Source organism: Plasmodium relictum (assembly GCF_900005765.1).
Source record: "Plasmodium relictum strain SGS1 genome assembly, contig: PRELSG_00_v1_69, whole genome shotgun sequence".
In the NCBI taxonomy this organism is placed as follows: Eukaryota; Apicomplexa; class Aconoidasida; order Haemosporida; family Plasmodiidae; genus Plasmodium; species Plasmodium relictum.
The window spans coordinates 1-14,768 of NW_021628728.1; the positions used below are offsets into that span (position 1 = coordinate 1).

Sequence of the window (14,768 nt, forward strand, 5' to 3'; positions counted from 1 at the left end):
CTCCACTATTTAGGGGAAGTAATGATATTACTATATTTTGCTCTCTTTGATTTATTAATTGCCCGTTTAATGACTTTGCTAGAGTATTAAACAAACAAATTAATAAAGAGCATGTATAACTAAGTATACGTTTATATATATATATTCGTTTTTATTATATATATATATACTGTTTTTCTTATGATGCATAATATTTAATTGAAGTTAAATTTTACTGCATCTTTTAATAAACCTATTAACAGTTATAAATGAGTTTTTATTTACAAAGAATTAATATCTTCTTTTAATTAAAAACATACAAATAATTTATAACAATTTATTAAGTCAAAATTTATGATATTCAATGTTATTTCAAAAATATACATTGAATAATACATAAACATTTCTCTTATCTCTTAAGTTTTTAATAAGTTAACATTTCTTTCTTTTTATTTTTATTTACACTAAAAATTAAAACATATTATAACATAACATAACATTCAAAAACTCTTCCAAAAAAAAAAAAAATATTAATTTTTTTTTTTTTTTTTAATTACATAGATGTATATATATATAAATAAACAAACAAAAAAAAATAACTTTATTTTTTTTTTTTTTATATAGGACTAGCGTCAGTGCATGGCTAACTTGTACGTATACAACTAGCAACTAGCTTAGCATGCTACAAAAGGTTAATAATACCTTTTATTAACCACTCTTTGACTTGTTTTATAATTTCTAACCCTTTTTGTATTTCTTTATCAATTTTTCTATCCTTATTATTCAAATCTTCTAATTGTGAGAAGTTGTTTTTATCACAAATATCAAAATAATCTTTTGGTTTTAATATATTTGTAATATCTAATTTTTTCTTACGATGATCAGTTACTTGTATTAAATTTCTCATCTGTTTTTCATATATTTCATTAGTTTTATTGTTTAATAGTTTTATCTTTGACAAAGGAATCTGTATTTCTTTGCCTCTATAATAAATGAGTATGGTTTTTAGATTCCCATTTTTGACATTTATTACTCTATGCGAGAATGACCAACGTGGTTTATATTGCCCATTTCCACTATAATGTTTCATTTGATTTCTCTTATATTCAGATAATTCATAAGATATAATATCTCCCACTTTAATCTCTTTATTCTTAATTAAAGGTTTTTCCTTTATTTTAATTAAATCTTCATTCGCACTTTTCCATCGATCATTTAACTAAATAATCATCATCTCTCTAGTTGTTTCTGTATTATTTTTGAAAAACCTAGACATATACAATCTATTCCATATATCGAAAAATAAGGTGTTTCTCCAATAACACCATGAGGGTGTTATTATATATTAAAACGGCGTTTCTAACTATTTGTTCAAAAGGAAACTCTTTTTCATATAACGTTTTAAGTATATAGTCGAGACTTTTATGAAAACTTTCATTTATACCGTTTCCTTGTGGATAATACACATTAGTATGATACAATTTTATCTGTAATTCATTAATAATATAATCTTTAAATTCTTGATTCATATATATTGAACCTCGATCTGTTAAAATACTTCTGGGGCATCCAAATATAGGGGCCCATGTATTTCTTATAATATTTATTGCATCCTTAGATGTAGGAGCTTTATTTGTCACATTTGTTAACATAAAATGCGAATAATGGTCAATTGCTACTTGTATATAATATTCTTTATCTTTCCAAGTTCTAGGACCTACAATATCTAATGATATCATATCAAATATATTAGGTTTTGATAATGCTTGATTTACATTTGGTTTAAGTCTTTTATTATACATTATTTGACATATTAGACAATTTGAAACATATTCTTCAATTTCTCTATTGATATTAGGCCATCAAAAGTGTTTCTAAATTATCTCTAATGTTTTATTTACTTCACAATTCCCTGTAAACTTACTCCTATGAAACCAATACATTAAATGATTTCTATATTTTTCTGGTATATATAGTTTTCCTGTTCTATAGTGAACTGGAAATTCATTCTTCCATACTACATCTCTTGGTATATCATTCTGATTTTCCCATACTTCATCAGTAATTTCTTGACAAGATGGGATATCATAAATATCTTTATATTCTTCTGAAGGTTTATTGGAACACAATGCCACATAATTTGGAAAGTATCATTTTCTATTGATCGAGTGATCAAATCAACTAAACTATTTTGTACTTCTTCAATATATTAAATTTCTAAATTAAGTTCAGAAAATCTCAATTTCCACCAATACAGTTTTTCAGTATTGATTGAATCCATTCCAATTAAACTTTTACAATCAATTTTCATTAATGCTTTAGATCCTTTAATATAATAATCGAATGTTACACAAGCTACTACTATAGCAAATAATTCTTTTTAAACTGTACTCCATTTTCTGTGAACATCATTTAATTTCTTAGATGTATAATGGTTTTTTATTAATTGGCCGTTTAATGACTTTGTTAGAGTATTAAACAAACAAATTAATAAAGAGCATTTATGACTGAGCAAAATTTTATTACGATTTTTAATAGCCTTATTAATTGTTATAAATGAGTTTTTAATTACAAAGAATTACTTATTCTTTTAATTAAAAGCGTATATACAAACTATAACAATTAATAAAGTCAAATCTTTATATTATTCAATGTTATTTTTAAAATATAACATTGATTATACAAAAATTATTAATCTTATCTTTTTAATTTTTAAAAAGATATTTAAAATAATAATTAACAAAAATTTTCTTAAACAAAACAACCAAAAAAAAAAAAAAAAAATTATTTTTTTTTTTTTAAAATATTTCAAAACAAAAATAAAACAAAAACAAAAAAATATTTATATATATATATTTTTTTTTTTTATTAGTGTTAGTACACAATTAGTTTGTACATACACATACACAAACTAGCTTAGTGTACTACAAAAATTATAATATTCTCTATTACTCAGTCAGTGCATGGGTACTTGTAGATACACGTACAGTAACCTAGCATTTTTTACTGAAAAAGGTTAATAATAACCTTTATTAACCAAATGGATAAACTTAGTGTCACCGGCATCATTATTTATCTATGTCAACACAGATCCTATAGAATAATATAAAGCATCCATATAAATAGTATACGATTTTCCTAACTAGGGAAATGACAGATAAATTAGTTCAGCCATTTTATTCTTAATTTGTCCAAATATTTGTGAATGTTCTTCATTCCATTCAAACTTTTTCTTTTTAGTCAACAAAGGAACTAATTTAGAAGTCCAATTTGAAAAGTCTCTTATATAATTCCTATAATAATTAGCAGCTCCTAGAAAAGATTTTAATTGTTTCTTTGATTTAGGTCTTTCTGCTTTAATAATTGTTTCTACTTTATCTAATGAAGGTCTTATTCCTTATCTATCTATTATTTGTCATAAATAAATAATAGAGGCTTTATATAATTCGCATTTTTCAATATTTATTCCAAGATTGTTGTCCATCAACAATTTATAAACTCTTTTTAAAACAGTATGATGCTCATCTGTAGTTTTTGTCAAAATGATGATGTCATCAATATACACAACTATACAATTCTCTTGAATTAATTCCATAAAAATGTTTTCCATAATTCTTTGAAATTAGGTAGGACTTGTTTTCAATCCAAATGGTAACAAATTAAACACAAATGTACCACGTTTGGGAACTATGAAACTTGTATATTGCTTGCTATTCTCTTCTAATGCAATATTCCGAAAACGATTTTTGAGATCTATTTTTGAAAACCATGTAGTACCATGAAATGTTTGAAATATATGTTCCATATGAGGAATAACATATAAATTATCTAATATAAATTTATTTAAATAACGATAATCTATAGTGGTTCTCCACTGTCCATCTTTCTTCCTTACCATTACAATAGGTGAAGTCCATTCAGCATTAACAACTTTACTTATAACATTCAATTGTAACATTTCATCTACTTTTTGATGTAATATTGTTAACATTTCTTCACTTAATGGTCTAGGGTTACAACGACGAGCTTTTCCTTGTACCTTAATAGAAACTTTGTATTTATCATTGGGATTCATATTTTTATTTTCCCAAATTTTAGCACTCTTTTCTAATAAAATTTTCATTTTATCTTTATCTTTCTGATCATTTAAATCAGATTTGTCTATGAAATTTTGTATTACTTCTTGTTTTGGTTTTTCCACTCTTCTGTATTTTCAGTTTTAACTTCCATAACATATGTATCTTTCTCATATTCTTCTTGAATAATAAGTCTTAATTGTCTCATTATCGTTATGCTAAGTAAAATTAAAGGTTTATTTTCATTTATGATTACAAATCTTATTCTAATTGTTCTGCCATTATATAGCATTTTTATCACAATCTTTTTAGATTTGCTTGCATCATTATGAACAAATAATCCTCTAATTGAAAAAGATGGAATTTTAAAATCAGTCTTTATATTTAATTCCTTTGCAGTATAAGTTGATATGGTACTTACGTCTGCTCCTGAATCTAGTAAGATATTTACTATTTTTTCATTAACTTCTATTAATCGTCTTCTATACTTCTTACAATCTTGATTGTCTTCACAGTATCCAATTTTATTAACACAAGATATGTCTCCTTCTGGTTTATCTAAATAATCATTATCTTCAGACTCTTTTACTGATTCATCTTGTTCATTAATCTTATGAACTCTACTTCGTTTTCTAATAAAGTATTCATCACTTTCCTTAGCTTGTTTTTCTTTATACCTTTCTTTTTCCCTCTCTTTTTGTTTTGCGATATATTCCATCTGTTTATTAAAATATTTTTTCATTTGACGAATTTTCTGTAGATTAATTTCATTCTTGAACATTTTAACATGCACATCACATATTTTGTTAGTTATTATTCCTTTAATTTAGTTCCCATCATCTCATAATACTTTATCTTTGCATTCTTTTGCTAAATATCCTATAATATTTCAATTTTCGCACCTTCTTTTATGGCGTATGCAATCTTTCTTTAAATGACCCATTTCTCCATAACAATAGCATTTATTATAATTTTGCTTTCTATCCTTATTGATACCATTATCATTATAAATTTTATTTGTGGCTACTACACATGCATCCGTATTTTTACTTATCTTCAATCTTTTATTTTCTATTTTTAACAAATACTTTTTTATTTCTTTAAAATGTTTATCTATTTTCTGATTCATTATTTGTTCTTTTAAAAATGTTTCTGGAATGTATCTTTTAAAATATCTCCAAATATCCTGTCTACTTATGCTATTATTTTCATTAAAGCATAAACAACTAAGAACATATAAATTACAATATGTAATAAATGAGCTAATGGCTTCCCTTACATATGACATTCTTTGAGCATTGCATAATTTTCTCATTAAAATAAAATTTTCATCTACATCTTCAAATAATATTTTAGCTAATTTAATTTGAAATTGTAATATATTAACAATTTCATTATCTATTGATAAATTAGATAAATCATGTGCATCAATATTTGATGTCAAAGATTCTAATATCATACATGTCTCTACTTGGTTAATAAAAGCTATTATTAACCTTTTTCAGTACACTATGCTAGGTTACTGTACGTGTATATACAAGTTACCCATGCACTGACTGGTTAACAAAAGATATTATAATTTTTTGTAGTACACTAAGCTAGTTTACTGTACGTACATGTACAAACTAGTATGTACTGACGCTAATAAAAAAAAATATAAAAAAATTAAAAAAAAAAAAAATATATATATATTTTTTTTTTTTTTGGGGAAATTTTTAAGAAAGAATAATAATAATTTTAACTCATAAAAATTTAAGATATAAAGCTTATAATGTTTCTGTTATAATCAATGTATATTTCAAAATAACATTAAATAAATTAAATTTTTGACTTTATTAATTGTTATAATTTATTTGTATGTTTTTAATTAAAAGAAGATACTAATTTTTTGTAAATAAAAATTCATTTATAACAATTAATAGGTTTATTAAAAGATGCATAAAATTTAACTCAAATTAAATATTATGCATCATAAAAAAACTATATATATATAATAAAAACTAATATATATATATATATAAACGTATATTTAGTTATACATGCTCTTTATTAATTTGTTTGTTTAATACTCTAGCAAAGTCATTAAACGCCCAATTAATAAACCACTACTCTAGATATTCCTTGCATCTTTGCTTTTATTTCAAATATTCTAAACCAATTAAAGTAATGTTTTAAAGATCTATCGCTGAATTTTGAAAGCCCTTGTGGTATCTTGGTCCTAATCTTATCTTTATTATTCCTAATTTCAAAAACATATGGTTGATTAAGCTTTATTATATCAGCAAACATTTCCAATCCTAGGTTTGACAATTCCTTGTTCACTTCAGACTTGTTAATCCAATGGATTTCTGTTTGCGCCAGTTTCGAATTTCCTACCATTGTGCCAATTGATTTATTAATTTCCTGCTTAATGACTTTACTAGAGTATTAAACAAACAAATTAATAAAGAACTGTATAAATAAATATATGTTTTTAAATATATATATAATTGTTTTATTATATATATATAGTTTTCTTATGATGCTGATTTATTAATTGGGCGTTTAATGACTTTGCTGGAGTATTAAACAAACAAATTAATAAAGAGCATGTATAACTAAGTATATGTTTATATATATATATATGTATTAGTTTTTATATATATATATAGTTTTCTTATGATACATAACATTTAATCTGAGTTAGAACTTACTGCATCTTTTAATAAGCCTATTAATTGTTATAAATGAATTTTTATTTACAAAGAATTAGTATCTTCTTTTAATTAAAAACATACAAACAATTTATAACAATTAATAAGGTCAAAACTTTAATTTATTCAATGTTATTTTGAAATATATATTGATTTTAACAAAAACATTATAAGTTTTATCTTCAATTTTTATAAGTTAAAATTATCTTTATTATTTCTTAAAAATTTCCCCAAAAAAAAAAATTAAATTTTATTTTTTTTATTTTTTTTTTTTTTATTAGTGTCAGTACATATTAGTTTGTACATACACATACAATAACCTAGCATAGTGTACTGAAAAAGATTAATAATAGCTTTTATTAATCAGATATTCAAAGACTCGGATAAAAGTAATGAATATCCAAGTTAATAAAGAGCAAATTTTAGGACTCCTTTATAATTTTTTATTATAGATTTTATTTATAATACAATATTAATTAAATCACTAAAAATTTGAAAATCTATGAAAGTTCAAAAAAAAAATAAAAGCAATCCACTTGCTAATCTTTTCCATTTAAAATTCTTCTTCTTTTCCCAAAAAAAAAATAAAAAAAAGACAATATAATTATAACGAGATGCGTCTTAAAAAAAAATATAATGAGACACACTAAGTTAGTTAAGGTTTTAATAGCTTATTTTTTTTTTTTTTAGCATGCAATATTTTCCTAAAGAAGACATAATTATTTAAATTTTAAATAATTAAAATGCATATTAAGGGAAATGGATTTATTCATTGATCAGATGCATAATATTTAATCTGAGTTAAATTTTACTGCATCTCTTAATAGACCTATTAATTGTTATAAATGAGTTTTTAATTACAAAGAATTAGTTATTCTTTTAATTAAAAACATACAGACAAATTATAACAATTAATAAAGTTAAAACTTTAAATTATTCAATGTTATTTCAAAAATATACATTGAATATAAAATAAACATTATTCTATTTATATCTTAAGTTTTAATAAGTAAAAATTAATTTATTTAATTCGAAAAACAAAAAAAAAAGTCTACAAAAAAAAAGTAAAAATTAATTTTAATTTTATTTTTTTTTAATTACAAAGATGTATATAAATAAAAATAAACAAACAAACAAAAATAACCTTATTTTATTTTTTTTTTTTAACTAGATTCAATGCACGGCTAACTTGTCCTTACATGACTAGTAAACTAGCTTATTGTACTACAAAAGGTTAATATCACATTTTATTAACTATATACTTAAAACGTTATATGAAAAAGAAGATTTCCCTTTTGTACATATTATTATAAATGCCGTTTTAATATATAATAACACTCCTCATGGTGCTATTGGAGAAACACCTTACTTTTCGATATAAGGAATAGATTGTATATGTCCAGGTTTTTCAAAAATAACACCAGAAACTAGGGAAATGAGGATTATCTATTTAAACGATTGATGAAAAAAAGTGAATGAATATTTGATTAAAATAAAGGAAAAACCTTTAAGAATAAAGAGATTAAATTTAGAGACATTACATCTTATGAATTATCCGAATGTGAGAGAAATCAAATGAAACATCATAGTGTAAATGGACAATATAAGCCATATAGGTCATTCCCGCATAGAGTGACAGATAACAAAAATGGGAATCTAAAAGCCATACCCATTTATTATAGAGGCAAAGAAATACAGATTCCTTTGTCAAAGATAAAACTATTAAACAATAAAACTAATGAAATATATGAAAAACAAATGAGAAATTTAATACAAGTAACTGATCATCGTAAGAAAAAATTAGATATTACAAATATATTAAAACCAAAGGATTATTTCGATATTTGTGATATAAATAACCTTTCACAATTAGAGAATTTGGGTAATAAGGATAGAAAAATTGATAAAGAAGTACAAAAGGTATTAGAAGTTATAAAACAAGCCAAAGAGAGAAAAATATAAGTAATATCATTACTTCCCTGAAGTGGTGGAATATGGTTAATAAAAAAATTGTTATTAACCTTTTGTAAAATAAAATGAGCTACCAGTTAGGAAAATATAAGTCATCCATGCACTGACTCTAATTAAAAAAAAAATATATAAGTTTTTTTTTTTTGTTTTGTTTATTTTATTGTGTATACATCTTTGTAATTAAAAAAAAAAAAAAAATATTACTTTTTTTTTTTTTGTCGGTTGACGTTTGTTCAAATTAAAAAGAGAATTAATTTTTGTTACATTAAAAAATTAATTAATGAAAAAGTATAATGTTTATGTTGTATTTTATGTGTATATATTGAAATAACATTGAATAAATAAGAACTTTAACTTTTGCTATTTATTATAAATTGTGTGCGTGTTTTTAATTAAAAGAATATACTTATTTTTTGTAAATAAAAACTCAATTATAAAAGTAAACATATATCTGTTAAGCAATACAGAATAATTTAATGGATAATATAGATATTATACCTTATGAAATGCTAATATATGTATAATAAAAATGAGTATATATATATATATATATATAAACGTATATTTATTTATACATACCCTTTATTAATATGTTTGTTCAATACCCTATCAAAGTTTATGAGAAGACAATTAATAAATCAAATATGTATTTTTTTACGGTACTATTTATATTAAAACAGATATTTATGCATTATTTCTACGTGATATAAAATCATAGACACCGGAGATCATTAATGATAGAAACACAACCATCATAGAAATGAATAATAATTGTAATGAAATTAAATCATTATGTGATACACCAGTAAATACATCTGATTTTTGAAGAACAAATAATATAATGAAAAGTAATGGATATATAGCTAATGAAAACGTTCCCGTATTGCAAAAAGAAAGGCTACATAAATTTAATTTACTTTTATCAGTTTTTTTTTTTTTATTATTTTCTTCAGGAATATGTATCTTAAACTCTTCGCATTTTTCTACACATTTTTCTAATGGATTTCTCTTTTCATTTTCATTTTCATTTTCTTCTCCATCCAATCCATTTACTCTATTATCATCTGTGTCATCTAACAGACGAACTTTTGATCCATTCGTATTTTCTCCAAAGAGTTTCCTATGTTCTGATAAGATTCTTTTAACTTCTAAATATTGTGATCTTTCTAAATTACATTTATTATTTAAAAATATACTATAATTACTCTAAAAAAAAATAATTCATAATATTAAAAAAAGTGCCTTCTTTTATTAATAAAAATTTTATTGAAAATAAATAATATGAAATAATTAAAAAATACATATATTTTAAGATGTTTTATCTTATTACATTAATTGAACATTGTAATATCCAGATTAAAAAGGTGAATACAAAAAATTTAAAAAAAGAGAATATATTAATTTTCTGTGTTCTATAGAACATTTTTAAAAGTACTATATTTATAACAATTAAGAATTTATCTGTGTGAACTATCTCAAAAATATCCAACAATATTCGAAATAATATTACTATTCCTTTTCGCTATTTATATTTTTAAAATTGAGAGATTCTCTTTAATTAAAAAATTGCTATTTGCTTTTTGTTTTTCTTCTCTATTTTTAACTCTATAAATTTATCTATTATTATATGCAACTACTATTACAAAATTTTAAATAAAATCAAACATATGAATTTTATAATAAACAAAAAGTTAAAATGAAAATATTTATTCTTAAAAACATTTTATTTCATCTTTAATTTTAAAGTATTTATAAAAAACATATTCGGGACCAAATATTATTATCAAGCATTTAAACATTTCATAAAATCTAATAGAACACAATCAAAAAATTAATTTTATATGCATAATATTTCAATAAACATATGAACCATAGATAAATCCACTAAGTAATGGATTTATTAAAGGCATCTTTATCAAAAAAAATACTCACATTAAAAAAAAGTGATTTTATTATCTTTTTACTAAGAAGGATATAATTATTTTATTTTTTTTTTTTTTTTACATTTTGATGATTTTTTTTTTTCTAGTGTATATATGAAATAAAGATAATGGACCTTCTTATTTTATTGAAAGTTAACTGTAGGATTATTAGTAGTAATAAGAGGTAAAATATTTCTGTTTACAGTAGTTAAGTTTTTGATAAAAAATATTATATAAATTACATCATTAAATGCATGTATATATTGATTATTTTAACTTTAATAAAAATTCCTACTAATTTTTATTAAACTATATAAATAGTATATTAATTAGGTATTAAAAATTATAAAGTGTTTAGTTTATTATTATTATTGGGATTTTAAATAGTCACATGTAATAAGCTATTTATTTTATGTTATGTGATATTATTGTATAAGAATAATATATCATCTATAATAAATAACTTTACATCTATTAATATTAGCAGAAGACACTCTCCATCTTCTTTATTAAATAGTTTTTTTAACACTTTATAAAAGTTTTTAAAGTAACAATAAATTTATTAAAACTTAACAATAAGCAAAATTTTTTCTTTTTATAACTGATTTATTAAATGAGTGTTCCAAAACTTTGCTAAAGCATTGAACACACAAATTAATAAAGAGCACATATAAATAAGTATACTGATTTTTGCTATATAAATAAGTAAATTTATATAAATAATATTCAATTTAGTTATACATCTTTTTATTGCTTCAGAAGCATTAATTTACTTTAACAAATGTAAACGTTATTTTTTATTAAAAATTTAAATCCTCTTTTAAATTATTATGAAAAATTATTTAATTACAACAAGTAACAAACTTAATTTAGAATTATTTAACTAATTTTAAGACCAAAACCAAATGTAACAAAATAATATACTTTTTTTTTATTTTAAATAAAGTTTTTTGTCTTTTCTTCAAAAAAAAAAAAAAAACAAAAAAAATAATTCTATATTTTTTTTTAAAACTGAAAAATACAATAAAAAGAATAAAATAAAAAAAAAATAGTAATATATTTTTTTTTTTTTGTTTTAAATCTATAGTTAGCACACTGTTAATTTGTATCTTCCTGACTTTAAAGCCAAATTCTTTATTATAAAAAGTTAATATCTTTTATTAACCAGGCATTGAACAAATTAATAAAGAGCATGTAAAGATATCTCTACTAATTTTAATTATTGAAATAATTTTATTTATGCTAATAATATGTAAATTTTATACACGTAATATTAACATTTGATCAAATATCCTTTTAGAGGTATAAACTTTAATAAAAAAATACCATTATTTTTAATTATATATTTAATCCTCACCAAAATTATTTACAATATAAAACAATTTAATAAAATAAACAAGTAAATATAATTATAGTTAGTTATTTCTTGAATAAGTAAAAATTAAATATTGATAAAAACGAAATCATTTTTGTTTCTTTTTTTAAATTTCTAACTTAATTTTATTATTGTTTAAAAATTAACTTTATTTGGCAATAAAAATTTTAAAAAAATGTTAAGTCATACATTATATATTTATCATTAAAAAAGTTAAATTCTTTTTTTTTTAATTAATAAAGATAAATTTAACAAAATTAATACATAAAAAAAAAAATAGGTCACATTTTTAACTACTGAGCATATGACTAATTTCCATGCATACAACTAATAATTATATTACAAAAGATTAATAATATCTTTTATAAGCCAAGTAGAGCAAAAATATTACTAAAGACTATACAAAGAGATTTTTACATATTTTATTTATTATTATATTAATTATTATAAAAATTTTTTAACCATTTATAAATTTATTTATAAATTATATTAAATAATATAAAACAAAATTTATCATATTTTAAAAATATGTTTCTTTTATATATTTATTTAATTTATTGTTAACTTATCACTATATACTACATAGTCATTATCATTCGCAAAATCATAGCCTTTACATCCTTTCAAGAAAAAAAAATTAATAAATTATATGTTTTCTTAATAAAATACAATAAATAAAATAGGAAAAAAAATCATTCATTTACATATATACCTATATTTTTTTCTTGTATACATACTAATAATGTAATATAAATTCTTTCGTAAACACCTTACAGACAAAATTAAACATTCAAGTACTTTCATTTACTTCTTAATAATAATATAAATAAGTTAGTAATGCCATTTAATGATTAAATACTAAACAAAAAAACTTGAGCATTTTTTTTTAAATTTTGACATTAAAATATACCTTTATTATAAGGATTATTTTTGAATCCACAAAAATATTAAATAAATAAAACCAAATTTATAATGTACATTTTTCTATAACACAATTTATATTAAAACAGATATTTACTTAATTCTAGGATGTAAAGCATCAAATACAGATGAGAGTAAGTACATAACAACTGTAAGCATGATAGAAATCATCATTAAAATTATCGTAATTAAATCATTATCGGTTATGCCAGTAATTATTTTCAGTCTATGAAGAACATATAATGAAGGTAATAAAACAGAAGTTAAAAGAGTGAAAGCCAATCCCAAAATACAAAAAGTAGGGTTACACATGCGACGTATTGTATTTCTATTATCTATTTGTACAGGTACTGCCAGAAAGCATTCTGTATTTCTTTCCCTATTTGTATCAATAAAATTATTTATCTGTTCATTCTGTTCATCTACATGTACGCGTACTTCACATACTGGATTGTGCTCTCTTGCTTGTTCTTGTCGCTCCTGTTGTTGATCTTCTACATCTGCTGTTTCTGTATCATCTGTGTCATCAAGCAGATGCACTTTTGATCCACTATTACTTCCTCCAAATAGTTTCCTATGTTCTGATAAGATTCTTTTGACTTCTAAATATTTTGATCTTTCTAAATTGCATATATCATTTAAAAATCTACTAGAATTACTCTAAAAAAAAAATAATTCATAATATTAAAAAAAGTGCCTTCTTTTATCAATAAAAATTTTATTGAAAATAAATAATATGAAATAATTAAAAAATACATATATTTTAATATATTTAATTTTTTTACATTAATTGAACATTGTAATATCCAAATTAAAAGGGTGAATACAAAAAATTTAAAAAAAGAGAATATAATTATTTTCTGTGTTCTATAGAACATTTTTAAAAATACTACATTTACAACAATTAAAAATTTATCTATATATTAATTGTCTCTAGAATATCCAGTAATATTCAAAATAATATTGTTATTTCTTTTCGTTATTAATATTTTTAAAATTAAGAGAATTTCTTTCAATAAAAAATTGTTTTTATTATTTTTTTGCTTTTTTTTTTTTTATATTTCTAATGTATAAATTTATCTATTATTATATGCAATTATGATTCCCAAATTTTAAATAAAATAAAACATAAAATTTTGTAATAAATAAAAGGTTGAAAGAAATTTTCTTTAAAATTTTATCTCATCTATAATTTTAAAGTACACATAAAAATAGTATTGGATAATAAAAAAATACTATAGATTCGTTAAGCACGTAATATGATGAAACAATATATATCTAAAAGATTAGTTTTTCATGCAAAAATTAGATAAAAAATACACATTATAGTTATGTCCACTAAAAAGATATCGATATCATTACTAAATAAAAGGATATCCTTTACTAAAGATACCTCCACTAAAAAAATATTCACATTAAAAAAAAAAAATTTTTATTATTTTTTTATTACGAATGATATAATTTTTTTCCTGTAATTATACCATTTTCTCTAATATATATATAACATAGTGATTTATTAATTGTTTAATGACTTTTTTAGAGTATTGAACAAATATATTAATAGAGCAAATAGAGATGCCTCTTCTAATTTTATTTATTGTAAATATATATTTATGCGACGAATATTCCAATATTATGCATATGGTTTACATTGCTCTATAATTAATTTTTCGGATATATTTATTTACTTCAATAAAAATATATTTTTTTTAAAAAAAATTAAAATACTTATTCATAATGTAAAAATATTTTAACTAAAACATGAAAATAAATTTAAATTATATATAATAGCAATATTTCGAAGATAAGTATATATAGATATCAATAAAAA

General features: G+C 21.3%; 2 protein-coding genes across 2 annotated transcripts, besides 3 other annotated features; both read right to left on the bottom strand.

Annotated features, from left to right (window-relative positions):
* Positions 1-695: 695 nt before the first annotated feature.
* Positions 696-2,413: a repeat region.
* A 604-nt stretch (positions 2,414-3,017) lies between these two features.
* Positions 3,018-5,023: a repeat region.
* Positions 5,024-8,001: 2,978 nt separating this feature from the next.
* Positions 8,002-8,759: a repeat region.
* A 644-nt stretch (positions 8,760-9,403) lies between these two features.
* PRELSG_0006140 (Plasmodium exported protein, unknown function) lies at positions 9,404-10,142 on the bottom strand (the record flags this gene model as incomplete). The annotated part of the gene is made up of 2 exons (XM_028676668.1): positions 9,404-9,925; positions 10,050-10,142. 2 exons carry the CDS (start codon positions 10,140-10,142, stop codon positions 9,404-9,406), a joined length of 615 nt encoding a protein of 204 aa, XP_028531252.1.
* Positions 10,143-13,030: 2,888 nt separating this feature from the next.
* PRELSG_0006150 (Plasmodium exported protein, unknown function) lies at positions 13,031-13,815 on the bottom strand (the record flags this gene model as incomplete). The annotated part of the gene is made up of 2 exons (XM_028676679.1): positions 13,031-13,597; positions 13,723-13,815. The coding sequence occupies 2 exons, from the start codon at positions 13,813-13,815 to the stop codon at positions 13,031-13,033; spliced, it is 660 nt and encodes a 219-aa protein (XP_028531253.1).
* Between the last annotated feature and the right edge of the window lie 953 nt (positions 13,816-14,768).